Below are 21,719 nucleotides of genomic sequence, written 5' to 3'. Positions count from 1 at the left end.
TTGAAGGCTCTAAAAACAGCAGTATAATTGTCTGATCTTCCACAGCAGGTGGTGCATACAGACCGACGTCGAACATCACATTGTTTCCATCTTTTTTATTTTTTTGTGCATGCAGCTAGTTCTGTGTGCAGTGGCGTGGGTTTTCATCCCCCACATATCACCACTGTGACAGTCGTCTTTCTTATTCCACTGTGACGACAGTGAAAGTGGCTCGTGGGCCTGACGTCTTATCAGTGAATTCTCTTTGTCTCCTGTGCCTCACTCTCTCTACTCTCCACTGTGATTATTCCTCAGTTCTCTGATCTCCTCCTCGGCCTTGCTCTGCTCTCTCGTGTTTCTTAAAATTAAAATAAATCCATGTTTTGTGCCACACTTGATGCTCATTCCTGTCTGTTGAATTGCTGCCTTTACTCTTTTCCCCTGATGCTATTGATGATGCAGATGTGCACTTCATGTTCATGCAATTCACTGCGACAGAAAAAACTGCAGTCAGAACATTTGCTGCCAAACACACACACACACACACACACACACACACACACACACACACACAAAAAAACAGAAACAAGTTGGATAATTTCATCGGATTGTAGAGTTATGATTCCCCAAATCCTTGTATTATGAAAAAACTACTGTGGAATATGACACATCTAAGACTAAGCGACATTTAAAAACAGGGAATTGGCATAATGGGAATGTCTAAGTATATGTCAGTTACAGTTAGATCCCCTCATATGCAATCTTGTCAGGAATTTGCATATGAGGGGTAACTAAAGAACAATATTGACTGTAGGCAGGTTTTGCATCATCAGATAACATTGAGTCATGCGAATATATCCTGTGAATAAATGTAGTTTAAAGAAATGTAGCTCCTGCTTTGTTCCACAAAGTAAATATTCCCATATAATAAAATTTAAGCAAATCACCACAAACTACCCCAAAGTAAATATTATTTTAGTTAAGTTACGTTTTGGAATACTGGTTGCACTGCACTGGAATTGTATGGGAATTAGGACGGTCCACTTGTTTTTTTAACTTACCCCCTAGATAAGTGATTCAAACCATCAAGACATTTCACACTGACCAGTGAGTCTCCTTACTTCTTTTTTCCTCTCTTGTATTAATAATTCTGATGGCATCGTGGCAACCTCTGGACTGTCATTGTTCCTTCCGTTTTTTTCAGTTGTCATCTGAACGCAGCACGAGGAGGCCGCGAACGGATTTATACAGCGCCCTTCTTGTTCGTCCGCGGAGGGATACCAAGGGAACCCTGAGCGGTGCTGCGGCGGCAGCGGCAGCAGCAAGCCTGCCTGCCTGCCTGCGCACTGCCGCGGAGGGAGACGGCATCCGAAGGAGAAGGAGAAGCCCGCCCGCCCGCCCGCCGGCCGGGTCTACTTTCCAGCGGCATCATTTGCGTCTCTTCGCGGGAGAGAGGGGCTGCAGCTCGTTGGCTGGACATTTTTCCAGGATATTAATGTTCGCCAGTTAACCGTGTTCGAAGCTGACAGCCGAAGGGGGATCCATTTGAATCAGTCTCTTCCGCCTTCACGCCGAGCAGCGACCGACGAGCGACTCATCTTGCGAGGAGAAGCCCGACTGACTGCGCCGAAATGGGGGTAAGCGGCGCTACATTTCTGACGTTGGGGAAAACAAGTTAAAATGAAGAAACGCGTCGCGCTGGGTGACAGTTAGCCGAACTTTGTGGACGAAGTGTTTCCGGTCGTGTAACTGTTGAATTGGTGGACACCTCAGACCTGATGGGGATGTGCGCGCGCGTGCGTGCGCGTGTTTGTGTGTGTGGCTGCTCTAAGCTAGCTGTAGCCGTTTGTGTGTGTGTGTGTGTGTTACCTGTGTGTGTGTGTGTGTGTGTGTGTGACCTGTGTGTGTTACCTGTGTGTGTGTGTGTGTGTCTGTGTGTGTGTGTGTGCGCACGTGTTTCATGTTTCCACTGGCGGGATCTAAAGTGCTCCTCACATCTGGACATCTGTCATCTGGCCGCGCCCTAATCTGTGCGTTTCAAAAATGATGCTAACGGATGAGATTAGATGTGATGAGAGGGGATGGTTGTTGCCCTGGACAACGTCTTTTGTGTGTGCGTGCGTGCGTGTGTCCGAGGGGAACGTGCGCCACATCTGAGTCGGACCCGCCTCATCCAGACTCCCGCGGGGTGGTAACATGATCAGATTAATATTATTATTATTATTTTTAGATTTTTTTTTTTAAGTTTCTGTCATCCCCATCGTAAAAGGTGATCAATCAAATTGACCACCATGCAAAAAAAAAATCAGAGACATTCTTGTGTGTGTGAGACTTTCAGAGGGGGAGTGGGATACTTCTCCACACAGGCACAAAATGGACGTTTGACAGTCACGCCGTTTGGTTTCCAGATCATCATCCATAGCGAACACCATTGTGTCATGTCAATTTTGAACCCCTTGCTTGAGTTTTGGTGCAGATCAATGCAAAAGTATAATGTAACGAGGGACGGTGCCAAATCAGGACCCATGTGTGCCCATGCACCCAACGCCATTTTTTTTTTTTCCAGTAATAATTAATAGGCTTTCATCCTCAAAGTGTTGGGTGTGCAGGAGGACGTGCTGCTCCATCAACCGGCTCCAACAACAACAAAATAAATACAGAGAATACACCGATGAACATCTGGCGGCGCCGCAGAGGATTGAGGGAATTCACAGCTCCTCTAATACACGGATTATAGTCAGACAGACTAGTGGCACAATGGCACAAATGTCACTAATTGAAATGGTTTATTAAAAATGTGCAGGTGTGAAATGATACCATTCCTCCAAGTCCGACTGCAGCAACTCTCTTTATCTCTCTCTCCGTGTGTGTGTGTGTGTGTGTGTGTGTGTGTGTGTGTGTGTGTGTGTGTGTGTGTGTGTGTGTGTGTGTGTGTGTGTGTGTGTGTGTGTGTGTGTGTGTGTGTGTGTTCCTAATACAAAGACAGCGCAACCGAAAGCTGTGGATTTATAATAATATTTGGATTATGATGGTGCGTGAAGACAGGATGGGAGGCTGGGAATCTAAATCATGAAGGAAGTGTTTTTTTCTTCTCCCTCTCTCTCTCATCATTTTTTTCCACCGATCATTTTGTGCACTCAAACATTACATAATGCGACAGCGTTGCAGCCATTGACGGTGCTTTGGGGCTTGGTGAGGAAAGAGAGGCAGCTGAGGTCTGGATACCCCCCCAAAAAAGCCTCCACCTCGTCTCGTCTCACCACAGCGGTCTCTCCCTAACCCTCGGTGGTCTGTCAGGTCGCGAAGGACATCCTGTTCCAGCAACTAGATTTAGACTCGGTATAATCCAATGTCCGTATACTGTGGCAACTCTATGGGATTTAATAATCTGCTGCCGGATGTCTGAAGTATTAGCATTCAAGGGTTGTCGTGGTGTGTGGAGCCTATAAGATCGGGCTGTGGTGTAACCGTAGCTCCATTTCTTTAGTGTCATGGTCCATCCCTGCTAATGAAGTAGGACTGCAGTGGTCTCTCCTCTGCTCCACATCGTGAGTTTGGAGCGGGGGGTGGGGATGGTGGGCTCAGCATCGAGGCCGAGTCGTGGAAAACGGTGCCACTCTGTCACGGTTTGTGATGCCGTCCACACTAGAATGCCAGAGGGGGAAAACAGCGCACAACTCTGACTAAGAGTGAAGGATGAGGGTGGTGTGTGTGAGAGTGTGTGTCTGTGTGTGTGTCTGTGCATTAGGGGGGCTGGGAGTGTGGAAACTCCCATGTTCAGGCCTGTGAGTTGCCATCCTACTGCGTGGGTGGAGAGAGAGAGGAGATATGGGTGAAATGGGCGGTGGCGGTCGGTCGGTGGGGGTCAGCGAGGTTCAGTTGACAAGGCAACTGGGGGCATTTGATCCGGGGCCAATCAATTGATAGGGGAAGTTGCTTCTGCGGGAGGCAAGGATTCGCGGTTGGTGGGTGAAGAGGTGGAAGGCGGAGACGAGGCAAAGGTCAAGTTCAGCCTCCTCAGGCCTCACAGGGAGAGAGAGAGAGTTTTTGAGGAACTGACAAAGATAGTGAGTGAATGGTGGCGATGGAGAGAGAGCGACAGAGAGAGAGGCCTTTGTGGTGAGTCACCTTGAGAAGGGTGAATACTGGGAAAGATGGAGGAGTTCAAGAGGAGATGCTGCTCGAGTGCAGTGAAGACAGAGGAGAGAGCAGCAGTGGAGTCTGAGGAGTAAAATGGAAAGACTGACGCACAGATGAGACAGAGACAAGAAAATATACAAGGATGAATGCATCTGCTGGTCTCCCATAATGCACTAGGTGCGGAAGCTCAAGGGGCGAGAGCCAATTGCCGTGGAGGAAGGATGGTGCGTGGCGTGGCTCAGTGTGTGTGTGTGTGTGTGTGTGTGTCTGTGTGTGTGTGTCTGAGGATGATGAAGATGATGGTTTACACTCTTCATCACAGTGGCTGCACTTTACTCGGATGATTACTCCCTGTCCATTAAACAAGGAAACACAATCATTCACCAGTATGAAGCAAAGTGAAGGAATGTCAGGGTCTTTAAAGTATGATTATGAATAAATTTAAGATCCATCAAGTGTTTGTGCGGCTCCCATCTACTGTAGAAAAATAAAGGAAACCAAGTAGCTTGTACACAGACCTAAAAAAAACTACAACCGCTCGAGTTAAAAGTTATAAAGGTTCAGCACGAATATATATATGTAAAAGTGAAGTTATACGTAAAATTTTTGTATCGTCCCATACAGTGCGTGTGTGTGAATGAGAGAGAGAGCGAGCGAGAGAAGAGAAAGTACATATGTGTTATATCCTGTATTATTATATTGCTTAAGGAATCATGGTACAGTGCAGTGACGAGGAGAAACAGCAAACAGTATATATGCATCACTGAAACTTGGAGGTTCAACAACAGTATCAAACTGAGTCACCGGAGGCCGCATTCCATAAGCATCTTGTGTTATTAGCTTTGGAGAATTGTAAGGTGTTATAGCTTTCAAGCACAAGGGCAGTACTAGGTGCATCGCATAAGACTGCATTAAGATAAATGCACACATGCAGACACAGCCGGCAGTAATGTCAGTGTCATTATAGGGATGGAAGTGATATTTATGGGTTGAAGCTGGAATAATGGCATATTAATGTTCTGTAGTCCACTTACCCCCACGCCCATTTAACATGCGATACCACTGTCATACGTATATGTCACTGTAGTCACACCATATATGTTCCTTCTCGGTCACGGACTCATGGTTGCATAATGGCTCCGGTCTGTCAATATCTCATCAGTCCCCCAGTGTGTGTGTGTGTGTGATCCATACTATTGCTAATGACCGATCTGGGTTTTCCAATGTCATTGATTCTGTCCGCTCTGACTCACTCACTGTAGGTGTCAAGGGTAACAAGATCACGCTGACTGAACATTATAGCAGAATATCATAACACACCTTCACATTAAGATGCTACATAAAAAAAAAATTCAACACCGTCCCTCCATTACAGTTGACTTCAATTAATTAAATCGACCCAGTGGATTGGACGTTGCTAGGAGACCTTGCATTTCCCATCTTATCAACCCATAGGAAGTAGACACTGTCAATCCGATTCTGTCAACAGCTGCCATTTTCTCTCTCTCGCACTCTCAAACGTGTCGCACCGTGGGCGGTGACACGCTGATAAACGACGGGGGAACGGCACAAAAAAAAAATCATCTCTGCTCTGGATTATTAGAAACATCATGCAGGCTTCTGCCGCGCAGATATTTCACATTGATCCAAACCAAACTGATCTCCCATCATCCCTCTGTGGGTCTCACTGGAACACGGTGTCGTCATCGGGCGGGCTCCATCGAGAGGCGAGTGGCACAGACTCGTCTCCTTGTGATTAAACTCTTGTGCAGATGAGTAGATCAGAGCAGAAGGAGCAGATGGGCAGCCTGGAGGGGGGAGAATGTAAACAAAGTGGGTGGGTGGGTGGGTGGAGGGAGGGAGGACCCCTCTTACTCTGTGTGTGTTATGTGTGTGTGTCAGCCAGTCCATCAGTATTTTCTAGGTCGGTGTGGCCACTGATCTGTGTGATAATCAATTTTTGTCTGTGTGTGTGTGTGTGCGTGTGTGTGTGTGTGTGTGTGTGTGTGTGTGTGTGTGTGTGTGTGTGTGTGTGTGTGTGTGTGTGTGTGTGTGTGTGTGTGTGTGTGTGTGTGTGTGTGTGTGTGTGTGTGTGTGTGTGTGTGTGTGTGTGTGTGTGTGTGTGTGTGGTTACTATGATCCACTGTGGCAGCACCACAGCTACACTGGAGCTACAGCGAGTACGTCCATTCAAAAAACGTCTGAGCTAAAATGTGACATTACAGAAATGGGTCAAATACCAAACAGGTTCAGTGCCACAATACAGATATGTGCAGCTGATACGTAAAATGACCAGTAACAACCAATATAAACCTAAACTAAAGACAAATTATGGAAAAATAATTATTTAATCTGTGTCCTAGAGATACGACTGCTGTCTTTTCTAATTACAGCTTGAAGATGCTTCGCCCACAGTTGGCTACCGAGATAATCGCTTTGATGTGAGCAAAACTAAGATATGTATCTGTGTCCTGATCTCAAGCTTTTAATGACTAATTATTGCTGTTATGTATTTTTTTTAACCTCATACTCGAACCAGGGTGCTCTGATAAAACGTCCATGTTTGATGTCTGAGATTTTACCAGTGATTTCTGCAGATTAAAAAAAAAATAATATCCAGGCTCTTCATCAGATCTGTGGTGCAAATGTTCAGCGTGTACAATCTGTCCTGTAGCTCAGTGCGGAACATCTGGATGCTTCCTCAGGTTTCACAGCCTGCGAGAAGATGTGTACTCGAGCAACGATAAATTATATGCATGAAAAAATCCCCTTAACTAATTCAGATTAGTTTTGAGTGATGTCAAAAGCGATTTATGTCAGTTATTGCATTGGACTTTGTTTATACTTCACTTTTAGGTCTGCAGCTGTTCAGAAATGTCCTTTAACGTCACATTATGTCTTTAAAATGAAAATTGTTAGCGGGGTTGATCAGGAGGTTAATTTCTTCATTTCACCCTGCTCATATTTCTTTCACCCAGTTCTTAAATATTTATGTGTGAACGTGACGTGTGTGTGTGATTCAGTGGAGCCCGGGAGATAAATTTTTTTTCAATTTATTTTAGACAAGAAAAAATAAAGAGGTTGAAATAACCAAGACTGTAGCTGCAGGAAGCAGAAGGAAACGGCACAGACGTAAACTAGAATGTCACTCTTCCGCCACGGCCCAACCGTCTCATTAGATCCAGTCAAGCTGCACCAAATTGTATTGCATGAATCTTTTCCCGAAGATCCATGAAGTATTCCCTGGGAAATCTGTGGGGGGGAAAAACTCGCACAATGTTAGAGACAGTGATTTAAAAAATCCTGGATCCGACTCTTTGTCCAGATCTTCAAATGTTGGGGATGTTGTGAATGAATGAGAGACTGGGATTGAAAAGATGTCAGACACAGAGAGAGAGGGATTATTGTTGTTCACTGGGTTAATCTGTCAGTGTAGTAAACAGCAGTAATCTGATGGACCGCTGGACGCAACTGCCCGGGGAACACTGCACCTCCTAACAGATGGCACACACACACAGATACACACATTTATACACATTAACACATTTAAACACACACAAACCACAAGCATGGAATAATGGTCAGATTTGCAGTCGAGCAGAAAACAAACACGATGATGGAATCCACAGATGGAATAAAAGTATTCATCATGGAACTCCTTTTTTTTTTAAAAATATGATGTACAAGCCAACACTTCTGCCTCTCTACTGTCAGCGTTTTATTTTTGATTATGTATCAATCTGCATCATCAATGCTTCTGTTACCATACATACATATTTAACCTGAATGTGCAACAGTTATTGCAGATCATACACATTCACATTCATACACAATTTTAAATGTGCACACATTCTGAAGTAGAACAGGAAAAAAAAAGATGTCATAGACATATTTTTAGAGATAAGGGGATGTGAAACAAGTCTGGCTGTCGACAAGCCGTCACTCAGCCAAGCTCTCCGTCCAGCGACGGGAGAGATCACGCTCTCGTCCTGGACTAATCCACGTAAGAGCTTTCCCCCCCAAAATCAATCTGCTCTCCCCTCTCGTCCTGCAGCGTTAAACTGAGTCGCAGTACATCTGTATCAGGGGTCGCACCGTGGTGACCAGATCGCCACAAGAAGGAATTTGGCTGTGCACTGGGAAAAATGCTTCCAGGAACTGTCAGCAGAGTTCAGGCCCGAATCTGATTTCAAACGAACGTCACTCACGAGGTTAAACAGGGAGGATTTCAGCAGAATTCCTCCCAGCGGTGGAATCATTTAATTACCCGAACTTCACCTTATTCATTTCATTCTGCTCCCTAAACCCAATTAGTGTGTAATAAAATTGTCTTGTTGTGTCTGAGTCTGTGGTTTTTGTCATCGCTGTTCAGATCTACGTTTCCTCGCCGCGGCTGTGATTGATTCCCTTTGTTTTGCTGTTCTTTATTGCCTCGTGGTAAAAATGGAAATGGCTCAAACACATATACTTGTGTCCATATACACGAATGTAGTACACTGGCAATTCTGAATACGCAAGATGCTCGTATTATAGTTTTTCTTCCTCCCTCTCTCTCGTGTTTCTTGCTCCGCTCGGTCTCGGCAGCTCATGCCGCGGTCAGAGCGGCAGTAGCCTAAATAGCGTCGGTGTAAATTGCAGTTCAAGTGGAAACCCCCTCGAGACAGAGCCCGTGCTCTGACGACGCCAGATCTAATCAGGACGTGTCGAGTTCCCCTTCTTCTCACACCCGGGGGGGATTACATCCCAGGTTTGGATTTGAATCTGAAGATGTTGTGACTGGATCGGTGTATTATTGATCGGTGGTAGTAAAAGGGATCAAAGTAGGATCGCCGAGGGATTCTTCAGTCGTCCCTAGTAAAGCTCTATTGCCTGATCTCTGAGGTGGTCGACTTTGTTTGGATTATTTTCCTGTAAATCAATGTGTTGCTGTTTTATAAAACTTCCTCTTGTGAATAAGAGTGTCCGCCGTATACACATATGTGTCTGTATAAAATGTGACAGAACCAAAACTCAGTCGTCTCGTTGCTTGTGTGTTCACAGTATGGACGGTCGGACAGCTACCGCGTGGCCACCACGCAGGACAAGGACGAGAAGGAGTCGCCCAAGAAGAAGGGAGGCAAGGACCTGGATGACCTCAAGAAGGAAGTTCCCATAGTACGTACTTCCTACCTTCCTTCCTTCCTTCCCACCTCAACCACTAACCTAACTACAGAACTTCCCAGAAAAGCAGATAGTGTCGCCACATCTGGGTCAAAAGCTGTAGTGGTTTGAAATCTCATTTGTTATCGAAACAGGACGGGTATGTCTTCACAGACTGAATAACCCAAAGCCTGAGTCGTGGGCAGATCAGAGATACAGTTGAGCATCCTGGCCTCACTCCAGCATTCGGAGAGCTACTGTACGATCCAACTGTAATCCAATTGCCCTCTCTTTTGAAAAGGAGAGGACAGGCACGCGGTATTTCTTCGTGGCAGTCGGTGTACAGTAGTGGCACAGTGCGGTCTGAGGCAACACGCCAGATAATGTGTCATCTGTATTATCTGGCCATTTAATCCTGTTGTTGAAAGACTTGCTCCTGTACGGGGGCAGGAGGCCAAACATCTCAGGACCTTTGACCTTTGATATTAAACTGTACGATCTGGTTCAAATGAACAAAGTGATCTCAGTAGTGTCAAACATCTAAAACATCTTCTGGCAGGGACGTTTGTAAAATACTGAAAATTAATTTTGTGAAACTTTTCTCCACCAAGGATCTGATGGTTATCTGGTATTTTAAGTTTTTCTCTCTCTTGCCATTCTTTGTAGACGGAACACAAGATGTCTGTTGAGGAGGTTTGCCGGAAATACAACACTGATATCGTCCAGGTAAGTTCTTTAGCATTTTCTTTGATTTTCTTCCGCCCTCATGCCACCGCTCTCTCCTTTAACCCCCTTGTTCCTTTAACCCTCTGCCCCACTCAGGGTCTGACCAATGCCAAGGCGGCGGAGTACCTGGCCAGGGACGGCCCCAACACCCTGACTCCGCCCCCCACCACCCCGGAGTGGGTCAAGTTCTGTCGCCAGCTGTTCGGCGGCTTCTCCATCCTTCTGTGGATCGGCGCCATCCTCTGCTTCCTGGCCTATGCCATCCAGGCGGCCACGGAGGACGAGCCCGCCGGCGATAATGTGAGTCCAGATAGATGATGTTCATAGAATAACAAATTAAACAGAAATTATAAAATTATATATACACTGTAATATGCTATTCATCATGCAGATCAGTTTGCTATCCAGCTTGGTAGAGCGATATTTCTAAACTTTAACTGAAGCTGAAAGAATTAGAAACACAAGTTGATTGAAAACAGCAAATACTGTGTAAGTTCTGTATTTACAGTACATATATAGAGCTTTATATAATCTATAATCTCCCTGTGTGTGTGTGTGTGTGTGTGTGTGTGTGTGTGTGTGTGTGTGTGTGTGTGTGTGTGTGTGTGTGTGTGTGTGTGTGTGTGTGTGTGTGTGTGTGTGTGTGTGTGTGTGTCTGTGTGTCTGTGTGTCTGTGTGTGTGTCTGTGTGTGTGTGTGCGCGCGCGCTCACTGTCCTGCAGCACATCACTTTTGTAAAGCGATCTGCTGAGTCACTCCTCCCTAGAGACAAGAGGGATAATGTCATTCGTTTGTCGCGAATCACGCGGGTCGACGCGTCTTTGACGGACAGACCCTGTATGTCTTAGTGACCGTTTTGGGCCCCGCCGTGTGACTCCTGCCGTTGGTAATAGGGGGGGGGGGGGGCGAGAGGAGGGCGTTCACGGATCAGCATCGTCTCACGCCAGGTCAGAGACTGAGGCTAAACGGATGTGACACTCACAGTGTGACGGGACAAAATACTCTGGGGTGAAGCAGCAGCAGCAGCAGTGATGAGTCGCCCTGAGTGACCAAGACCGTATCACACACACTCAGAATATAAATTCACAGTCACAGTTGTGTCAGCGGGTGCAGGACATAGATAAGCGGTCCTGTACGGGACGATTAGGACTCAAACCGTCTAATGGTGATGCATTGAAACGTAGACGACACAAGCAACGTCGTAAAACCACTAACAGAGTAGACGGTGAGCAGATGTAGACTCCAGGTCATAGAGTCCACATCGCACCACGTGGTACTGGGTTCGTCAGCTACAGGATGTGACACTGACATGAAACGGTTTGTGTTATTTACAGGAGCGAGTCAACTTCCTGAAATAACTTCTTTAACCCCCGCTCTCCTCAAAAGGTTCAGCGTATCATGTCAGACTGATGATTTGTACTCCTTGTCTGCCTTCCTCTCATGTGATACATTTTTAGATAAAAGGCAAAAAAGTCCCTTAATTAATTTCTGCATTAAATATGAAAGTCTCATCTATTCCCGTCTCCCCCCTCTCTTCCGCAGTTGTATTTGGGAATCGTGCTGTCAGCTGTCGTCATCATCACCGGCTGCTTCTCCTACTTCCAGGAAGCGAAGAGTTCCAAGATCATGGAGTCTTTCAAGAACATGGTCCCTCAGGTACCGAACACACAAAAGTCCAACACCAGGATATTGTGGAGATTTTAAAAATAATATTATGTTTTTTTTCTAGCTGTTTTCACGAAGCTAAAAGCCACATTATCATTCTGTCACAGCTTTTTAATTCATTTTTGCAATAATATCCTACATCTCTTACCTTTCTCTAAATAGTGTAGAGGCTTCAACTTTGTAACAGCTGGCTGTCCTTTATCTATTTCTTCTTTTAAACGACCCAAAAATATTTATTTGCATTTCACGCCCCTTAAAATATTCCTTTCCCTCTGATTCTCTTTCTCCGTCTTCTTCGTTTCCCAGCAAGCCTTGGTGATCCGTGAGGGAGAGAAGATGCAGATCAACGCTGAGCAGGTGGTGGGAGGAGACCTGGTGGAGGTGAAGGGAGGAGACCGGATCCCCGCCGACCTGCGCATCGTCTCCGCCCACGGCTGCAAGGTGAGCAACGGGCACACGCACACACACACGCACGCACACACACACACACACACACACACACACACTCACTCACTCACTCACTCACTCACTCACTCACTCACTCACCTGTGATTAAATCATAAACCCACGGAGAGAAAACAACACTTCACATCAAGTTTCCCCGTCTCAACACTAAGAAGTCACAGTAGTTTATGTCCACTCTATTTTAAATCCTCTCGTGTCGGTTGATAAATAATTCACTAAAACACGCACAACATCTTCACGGAACTATATTGATGCATTATTGAACCTTCACAACACACACAAAAGAAATCATCTGTCATTCATTAGCACAACAAGCTCTCTCTATCTATCTATGTTCACACACACTAATCAAAAAGTTTTCTCTGTCCAGGTGGACAACTCGTCCCTGACGGGCGAATCGGAACCCCAGACCAGGTCCCCTGACTGTACCCATGACAACCCCCTGGAAACCCGCAACATCGCCTTTTTCTCCACCAACTGCGTCGAGGGTAAGAGTGACATCATCACTGGTCATCGGACGAGCGTCGTTTCTTTCAAAACGTGACCTCGTGTCACCGTTTACCTGTTCCCCGTCCAGTTCTGCCACATCAAAAAATAATATCTGGTGCCCTCTAATGGACGTATTGTTACATTACATGAAGAGCCTCCCTCCAGTCATCTTTGCTCAGTCAAACATGAGCAGCTCTCATCTTTTTATGTGATTCTTGTGTCGTCTGCCACTCTGTTCCTCTTTTCTTCCAATTTTCTGGAACTAATTATATAATTTTTTTCTACAGGAACCGCTCGTGGTATTGTTGTGTGTACCGGAGATCATACGGTGATGGGCCGCATCGCCACCCTCACCTCAGGCCTGGAGACGGGCAAGGTAACATGTCCCAGGATTCTGGGATTCAGAGTGACCTCTAGCGTTCATCCTCCTCGTCAATCTAACCATCACCTTCTCCCTCCCTCTCAAGACACCCATCGCCAAGGAGATCGAACACTTCATCCAGATCATCACAGGTGTGGCCGTCTTCCTGGGCGTGTCCTTCTTCATCCTGTCCATCGCCCTGGGCTACTCCTGGCTGGAGGCCGTCATCTTCCTCATCGGCATCATTGTGGCCAACGTACCCGAGGGCCTGCTGGCCACAGTCACTGTGAGTTGGTAGAGAGTGCGCTTGTTCTTGTGTGATGGATAGTTTGTGGCAAGGTAGGTGTTAATGAGACCTGGGTCAAACCTTTTTCCATACACTTGTATACACAGAGTCAGAAAAACACAGTGATGCCAAAAAACTCCATGAACCACCACAGGACCAACTCACATTCATTGACATTAAAAATAGATATGTAATTGTTTATTCCAGCCCATAAAAAGCAACGCTATTGTATATGTGTGTGCTTAAGAGATGGCTCCACTTCTAAGTATACTACAGTAGGGTTGCAACCAAAGATTAATATCATTATCGATTAATCCGTCAATTATTAGTTGTTTGGTCCGTAAAATGTCATAAAATGTTGATCGTGTTTCCCAAAACTCCAAGATGATATTTTGTTAACTGTCATAGATGAGCAAAGAAACAAGAAAATAGTCACATTGAAGAAGCTGCAATCAAAAACTGTTGACTTTTTTTTTTCATTAAAAAAATTCCCATCAAAACTACTTGAAGCGTTTAATCGATTATCAAACTAGTAGCTAGTTTATTATCAAACTGTCGCAGCTCTTTACTACAGGTATTTCAAACATTAAAAGTCAAAAAATGTCTGATTGTGTGCTTTTTGTGTGTGTGTGTGTGTGTGTGTGTGTTGGTCTTAATATGTGTGTTATGTGTCATGTACAGTGTTTTGTGTCGTCGTGTGCAGGTTGTCTTTGTCCCTGTTTCCTCTTTCCTGTGAGCTTCTGTGTATTTTCTGATGTTGCTGTGTGTCGATGTGCATTTGTGTGTATTTGTATTGTCGAGCTTTAACATTCTCTCTCCGTGTGTGTGTGTGTGTCAGAGTCAGTTCTCGTGGTGAAGGTGATGTACTGTGTTTGTGCTTCTCTCTTTCCATCTCTCGTCTCTCTTTCCCAAGGCAGACCCATATGTGTTTCTCCCTCTCTTCTCCAGGCCGGTCGCGGTGCCGTCTGCAATGATGACCTCTAGCTAATGTAATGAGATCAGGCTAATGACTAGTTGAACTGAATTCAGCCTCTGCTTTGGCTTCAGCTAGTTCTTGTTTGGCCCCGCGGTTCTGGCCGTATTTGGCATGATGACATAATAATAATGCACCACTGCTCCACTTCACCGCTTCACTCTCTGCATCATTTGCTGGCCTGTGAATTTATTTTGTTGAAGGTTTGTTGTTTTTTTTTGTTCATTTTGCTTTAGGGGAACATTCCGATGAGCAGGATCAACATCTCCAGGTGTCCGGGCGGTCCAGCTGTAGTTAATTGTTTGAAAGACATTGCAGCACTGATGTGTCTGCTCATTGGCGCAGACGTTCTAACCCTGGAGATGTTCATCTGTGCTATTAGTGCACCATGTAGATGCTAATTATGTTTTCTCTTTCTCTGTTTGTTTTCACTTTTTCTCCTTTTGCCTCATTCTGTCTGTCCTCCCTCCCTCTGCCTCTCCTCTCCCCTTCCCCCTCTCGTCTCCGGTGTCCCTCAGGTGTGTCTGACGCTGACCGCTAAGCGAATGGCGCGTAAGAACTGCCTGGTGAAGAACTTGGAGGCCGTGGAAACTCTGGGCTCCACCTCCACCATCTGCTCCGACAAGACGGGGACGCTGACCCAGAACAGGATGACCGTGGCCCACATGTGGTTTGACAACCAGATCCACGAGGCCGACACCACAGAGGACCAGTCTGGTGAGATTTCCTGTCTCTCCCGCTTTCATCCAATTCACATTTAATGTACACATTTGGGTAAACAGCCTGATCCCAGGGTGTAGTAAAGGTGGAGCCAAGGAGGTGGCTGCTCTGCTTGGGTAATCGCGATAGGCTGAGACACTTGCGAATGGATTTCCTTTTTGTCCCGATCATTCTCTAGGCTCCTCCTTCGACAAGAGCTCCGCGACATGGGTGTCTCTGGCCCGCATCGCCGCCCTGTGCAACCGCGCCTCGTTCAAAGCCGCCCAGGACACGCTGCCCATCCTGAAGCGGGACGTGGCCGGGGACGCCTCAGAGTCGGCCCTGCTGAAGTGCATCGAGCTGTCGTGCGGCTCGGTGAAGGCCATGAGGGAGAAGAACAAGAAGGTGGCCGAGATCCCCTTCAACTCCACCAACAAGTACCAGGTCTGTGCCCTCTGATCACTCGCAACCGGGAAACGCGAACGCACACGATCGCAGACGGTTTAGAATAACGCGAACTGGAACTAGAAGATTTGTAATAAACACTTTTAAATGTATTTTTCCCGTCAGCTATCAATTCACGAAGCAGACGAGGACAGCAACAGCCAGTACCTGCTGGTGATGAAGGGAGCGCCAGAGAGGATCCTTGACTGCTGCTCCACCATCATGGTGCAGGGCAAGGAGCAGCCCATGGACGACGAGCTGAAGGAGGCTTTCCAGAACGCATACATGGAACTGGGAGGACTGGGAGAGAGAGTACTGGGTAGGGAAAAGAGAAACAATGGTAATTTAACAAAAGGTATTGTATCATCCTGTAGGTTCGATTCATTCACACGTCTCTCCCGTTCGCGGTTCCCCGCAGGTTTCTGCCACGTCTTCATGGACGAGGAGAAGTACCCCAAAGGCTTCGCCTTCGACACCGACGACGTCAACTTCCAGACGGACAACCTTTGCTTCGTGGGCCTCATGTCCATGATCGACCCTCCCCGCGCTGCCGTGCCCGACGCCGTGGGCAAATGCCGCTCGGCTGGCATCAAGGTGGGCACCTTTCAAATGTGACATTTAAAAAGACTTGACAAGCAGAACACTGCACCTAGTCTTACCTATTCCTGTTTCCTTTTCATTTCCTACCCTTTTACCTTGTTCCTCTTATTTGCCAGGTCATCATGGTGACAGGTGACCACCCAATCACAGCCAAGGCCATCGCTAAGGGCGTCGGCATCATCTCCGAGGGCAACGAGACAGTGGAGGATATCGCCGCTCGCCTCAACATCCCTGTCAGTCAGGTCAACCCTAGGTAAGACAGGAAACTACAGTTAAAACACACAATCGTATAGCCTCACCTGCATTGCTACAGTGCTGAAGGATGTTTCAGTGTTTAAAGGATTTAAATGTTTATGTTGTAGTATTGATTTGATTTGTCTTGTGTTGTGTAGAGACGCCAAGGCCTGCGTGATCCACGGCACAGATTTGAAAGAGCTCAGTCAGGATCAGATGGACGACATTTTGAGGAACCACACGGAGATCGTCTTTGCCAGAACCTCCCCGCAGCAGAAACTCATCATTGTAGAAGGCTGCCAGCGACAGGTACTGTACTGTTGACACATTCGTATACAGGTAGACAGTGATTGTAGTCAAATAAATAAATACCCTCAACTATGTGCCCGCTCTTTTCCCCCCAGGGTGCCATCGTGGCCGTGACAGGTGACGGCGTGAACGACTCCCCTGCCCTGAAGAAGGCTGACATCGGTGTTGCCATGGGAATCTCCGGCTCCGACGTGTCCAAACAAGCCGCCGACATGATCCTGTTGGACGACAACTTTGCCTCCATCGTCACAGGGGTGGAAGAAGGTGAAGGAAAAACGAGGGAGCTTGGGGGGGGGAAGAAAGGAGAAAGTGGTGAAAGTGAAGGGAGGATGTAAAGCAGCATCAGAGTCTCGCAGTGTTGATGTCAGTACAGGGTAAAGTTCCTGTCATCTTTACTCACACACACCACGTCCGTCGCTTACAGGCCGTCTCATCTTTGACAACCTGAAGAAATCCATCGCCTACACTCTGACCAGCAACATCCCCGAGATCACCCCCTTCCTGTTCTTCATCCTGGTCAACATCCCGCTGCCGCTGGGCACCATCACCATCCTCTGCATCGACCTGGGAACCGACATGGTGAGGGAAACAAACGTCCACACACACACGACCAGGAGGGAGCAACACACAGCGAGACACCAGACACACACACGCACACACATGGCGTCGTACAGCTCAGTGAAGATGTGGTGATGAAAAAGTCCACTATAGTCTATTTATTAATTTATTTTATAGTCAATTTTCAGATACACATTGCAAAGAGCTTGATGTGGGTGAAACAGGACAAAACCAAGAATCAAACAGCTCTGAGGTTGAGCTGAAGGTAACGCCTGTACTTACGCTAAGAGGACACTGGGTGGCAGTGTGGGTCCTCCACTGAGAAGTCGCAGTCGAGTCATTCCTCCTGTCTCTGAGTAAATGGGATCTATAAATACACTGAAATGAACAAAAGACAAAGCAAAAAATTAGAGAGAGGCTGAGAAAACTGTGTCTGTGAGAAATAAAGGACAAAGAACAACTGTAGTTCACGTGTGTCTGGGTCGTCTGGTCCACGGATTTTCAGTGTAGCATGAGGAAAATAAAACATAAGGAAAATATTCCCTTTATCAAGCCAACTGTAAACCTGACATCACAAATGAACGTCCCCAGTGTCTCTTCTCTCGTCCGTCAGGTACCGGCCATCTCTCTGGCCTACGAGGCGGCAGAGAGCGACATCATGAAGCGTCAGCCCAGGAACCCGGCGAGGGACAAACTGGTCAACGAGAGACTCATCAGCATCGCGTACGGACAGATCGGTGGGTGCCATGTTTGGCGCTGTCGCCGCGTTAGAAATGTTTATACTGTCCGATTTCACGAAAATAAAAATCAACGATCAAACCGTGTGTTTTTACTGCAGGAATGATCCAGGCTCTGGGCGGATTCTTCGCCTACTTCGTCATCATGGCTGAAAACGGTTTTGTGCCGTCGGATCTTGTCGGCATCCGGCTCAACTGGGACGATCGCTCCAACAACGACCTGGAGGACAGCTACGGACAGCAATGGGTACGAGTGATCAGAGACGACGCGAGTTATTTTCATACAGTAGCAACGTGACCCGCTGCCGTATGTACACAACAGGAGCTCTACGTAACATGAATGTGAACAAATGAAAATTCATCAGTAACCCCAGACAAACAGGCAGTCAGTCAGTTGTCCCGGCGTCCGTCAAACACTGAAATCCATCACAGACGAGAGAGATGATCTGCTTATCTTCCCCTTCCTCTCCTCTTCCTCCACGAAGACCTACGAGCAGCGCAAGATCGTGGAGTTCACTTGCCACACATCCTTCTTCGTCAGCATCGTGGTGGTGCAGTGGGCAGACGTCATCATCTGCAAGACCAGACGTAACTCCGTGTTCCAGCAGGGCATGAGGTGAGAACCCATTCGCGTTGCTGCGCTCGTCGCAGTGTCTCACAGTTGCCACTAGATGTCACTTGAAAGTCAGGTTTACGAACCCCCTTTTCATTTATGGCCACAATTCATGGCTCTTCTCCCTCCCTCCCTCCATCTTGTCTGTGTTTTTCCTCCTCGCTCATCGTCTTCATTTGCTGCTTTTCTCGACAGGAAGCGTTTTGTAGTCCACATACAGAAAAACAGACCCAGATGCTCGCTACACTTCTCACAGTCCACTTCATCAACTGTCAAACAATGTTGCAATTTAGAAGTAAATGTAGAGCAACTGATGCAGCTTTCTTTGTATAGAGGAGTATAGCAAGTCATGGTCAGATTCACATCTCCGCCTTGAACTAAGTTTCTTCTCTCTGCATGTTATCGTCTGGCAGGAATAAGATTTTGATCTTCGGCCTGTTTGAGGAAACGGCTCTGGCTGCCTTCCTGTCATACTGCCCCGGGATGGACGTGGCACTACGGATGTACCCGCTCAAGTGAGTGACATCACACTCACATATTTTTGTCCTAAACCAGAACTGTAAGAACTTTCTGTTTGATCCCATCATGACTCTCTCTCTCTCTCTCTCTCTCTCTCGTTCTCTCTCTCAGGCCCAGTTGGTGGTTCTGTGCGTTCCCGTACAGTTTCCTCATCTTTGTTTACGATGAGATCCGAAAACTCATCCTTCGCCGAAACCCAGGAGGTACGAGAACACACACGCACACACGCACGCGCGCACACACACACACACACACACACACACACACACAGTAAATGAAAATGTTTAATTGATAACACTCCTCTTGTTCTCTTTTCTCTCGTTTCCTTCTCTTCCTCTCCTCTTCGTCTCTGCAGGCTGGGTGGAAAAAGAGACTTACTATTAAATTATCAAAGCATCATATACTTCTCACTCCGCCTCCTCTGAACTCATCTCTCCTTCCTTCTCTATCCCCCTCTCTCTTTCTCTTCCCTCCTTCCCTCTCCTCTCGAAATTCCCACACTGTACAGTGAAAACTATGTTTACTCCTCCTCATCCCCTAAAATAACAACCAACCAGACGACGAGAGGATCAACCACAGAGGAGGAGAGGACAGGGGAGTTTTGTAAATCTTCCTCGTCCTCTCTGTCCCTCTGTTCTTTATTTTTATTTTTTTAAATCCAAAGTCTAAACAGCGTTGATCTGCCAGTGCCCCTGTTTGTGCCGATGCGTATTACGACACTGTCGTTAGCAGCAGCAGCTCTTCATACGCGTTCTACAACTGCAGCTGAATAAAGATTATTACTGTGAGAATACAAAGAGGAAAAGTCCAACTGGTTCACTGCGACGATCACTGCGACGACGACAACACGGCAGATCCCGTCCAGACTCCCGGCTGCCCCGTTTTATTGACTTCTATTTATTTATTAATTTTTAAAAAGAGAAAAAATCTCCTGCCAGAGAAAAAGTTCCTGGGATCCAGCTCTCGAATCACTGCCATCTCCTGCCATTCGCCTCTTTTAACTCTACTAACTACTTACTCACTGCCAATCTTCTTCTTCTACTGCCGTCCTCTCCTCTTCCTCCTCTTCCTCCTCCTGCCCAATCAACAGAGGATCAATCTCAACGCTAAACCGACCCCCTCCCTCCTCCTCTTTTCTCCGTGTGTTGTTTTTCTTCTGCTTGCGTCGTTGTCGTTGTTTTCTAATAGACGACTGGGTGTTGTTTTTTTAAAATACAAAAATTGTTCGTAAAGGTTTTCTCTTTTTTTTTTTAAAGTTCGAAGTGGGTCTGAGAGCCACTTGTTTTCATTCGGACATGACAAAGCCCACTGTCTCCCCCTCCTCTTCCTCTCTTCTTTCTCTCTCTCGCTCCTCCTCTCTCCTCCCTCCATCCTGCCGACCTGTCCCTGTTTGTTGGTCTGTTTGTGAACGCTGTGCAAAACCCTCCGTCCTCGTAAACGTCCACCCACTTTCACCTCCCGACTCCTCTTCTCCTCTCCATCCGCAAGCCCCTCCCCTCAACCCCACACACAACCGTAAAAAAAAAATACAATCTTTCTGTGTCCTCGGAAAAAGAGATTTCTCTCCAATTTCATTATTTAAGTCACATTGGAAACATGGAAGATATGAGACACTGCACATTGACTTGCGAAACAACAGCAGCAGAAAGAAAGAAGAAAATGAAATGATGTAGGTGGATCTCTCTTTTTTCCGTTTGGTCTCGAAGTTTGTTTTTTGTGTGGAGTGTTTTGTCAGAAAATGGAAATAAATGCTGTGACCAACTCTTATTCTTGGTAGCGGTGTCGAGTCATGTGTCTAGGAAAATATTCACACATCACACGACACGTTAATGATGTATATTCAACATGATCTAGTAGAAGTTCTGTGGCTCGTGATTATGAAGAACCGCTGGAAGAAGATGGAAGACAGCAGATTCGGCCCATGATGGGAAACACGCTCGTCTTGGGATCTACACCAACAGGTATCAAAATACTGTTTCAACACAAGGTCCATTTATAGTGAATCTACATATTTCGTAGCACTTTAAATCTGTTTGTTTGTTTGTTTGTTTGTTTGTTTGCCTGCCACCAGGAGGAAACAGGAAGTAGTTACACACAACAATAACCAAATTGGCATATGTTTTTCCATGATACAAGAAGTTTTCAATCCAAGTATTTTTTGGGCCATGATCTTATTATCATACAAGTGACGAGCAGTTAAAAACAAAAAAAACACGAAGGAATATTAATCTGCACAGTTTCCTTACGAGCACAAACATCCAACCAATCAGCAGCTCTGATTGTCTCCAAGTGGAAGATTAGTCTTACTGCTACATTAACATAAGAGTATATAACATATATAAGCTTTAATAAGCACGAGTGCATCAACACCTTAACTATTCTTAACTATATTCTCATATAGAAGCCATGATTCGAGTCTGACATAGCATGATTATTATAATAGTTTCTCAATAACTACCAGACTTTATTATTATATTTTGATAACAATCACAAGATGTAAATTATCCAACTATGACGTTTACACCACAATATTTTAAAGGAGTACTTTGTAAGAATAGACGGGGTTAACGTGACCTCTCAGATTAAAAGCATGACTGCAGTTACTGTACAAAGACGATGAATTCTATGATTTTAATATAAAAAAATCTTTTAAAGTATCTGCAGGCTCAGGAAAAACACGGAGATAGTTAAAAAAAAGAACAACCTTTGACTCTGTTTGGTTTCTTTGGCAGCGTCATGCTTCTATTTGTGAACGGGCTTGTGTGTGTGTATGTGAAAGAGTGT

General features: G+C 46.1%; 1 protein-coding gene across 2 annotated transcripts; it reads left to right on the top strand.

The window, feature by feature from the left end:
* The first annotated feature begins 1,373 nt into the window (after positions 1 to 1,373).
* Positions 1,374 to 20,709, top strand: atp1a3a (ATPase Na+/K+ transporting subunit alpha 3a). 2 transcript variants are annotated; one of them, XM_035620402.2, is made up of 23 exons: positions 1,374 to 1,616; positions 9,160 to 9,273; positions 9,925 to 9,984; positions 10,081 to 10,284; positions 11,526 to 11,639; positions 11,955 to 12,089; positions 12,484 to 12,601; positions 12,890 to 12,978; positions 13,070 to 13,249; positions 14,741 to 14,939; positions 15,121 to 15,365; positions 15,492 to 15,684; positions 15,784 to 15,959; positions 16,082 to 16,218; positions 16,358 to 16,508; positions 16,604 to 16,772; positions 16,933 to 17,087; positions 17,680 to 17,803; positions 17,905 to 18,050; positions 18,289 to 18,419; positions 18,830 to 18,931; positions 19,047 to 19,138; positions 19,291 to 20,709. In XM_035620402.2, the coding sequence occupies exons 1-23, from the start codon at positions 1,611 to 1,613 to the stop codon at positions 19,317 to 19,319; spliced, it is 3,069 nt and encodes a 1,022-aa protein (XP_035476295.1). In that variant the 5' UTR covers positions 1,374 to 1,610; the 3' UTR covers positions 19,320 to 20,709. The 2 variants fall into 2 exon arrangements, with proteins under 2 accessions (XP_035476295.1, XP_035476296.1); XM_035620403.2 differs by lacking the exons at positions 1,374 to 1,616; positions 9,160 to 9,273; positions 9,925 to 9,984; positions 10,081 to 10,284 and adding an exon at positions 11,276 to 11,300.
* Positions 20,710 to 21,719: the final 1,010 nt, after the last annotated feature.

This window comes from Scophthalmus maximus, chromosome 22 (genome assembly GCF_022379125.1).
Source record: "Scophthalmus maximus strain ysfricsl-2021 chromosome 22, ASM2237912v1, whole genome shotgun sequence".
In the NCBI taxonomy this organism is placed as follows: Eukaryota; Metazoa; Chordata; class Actinopteri; order Pleuronectiformes; family Scophthalmidae; genus Scophthalmus; species Scophthalmus maximus.
Note: the sequence above shows the minus strand (reverse complement) of the source record. Positions and strands in the feature narration are given on the sequence as shown.

Coding starts and splice junctions, on each gene's coding strand:
- atp1a3a (XM_035620402.2), top strand. Junction 12,090..12,483: donor TCTCCGCCCACGGCTGCAAG/GTGAGCAACGGG, acceptor TTCTCTGTCCAG/GTGGACAACTCGTCCCTGAC. Junction 18,420..18,829: donor GTGTTCCAGCAGGGCATGAG/GTGAGAACCCAT, acceptor ATCGTCTGGCAG/GAATAAGATTTTGATCTTCG.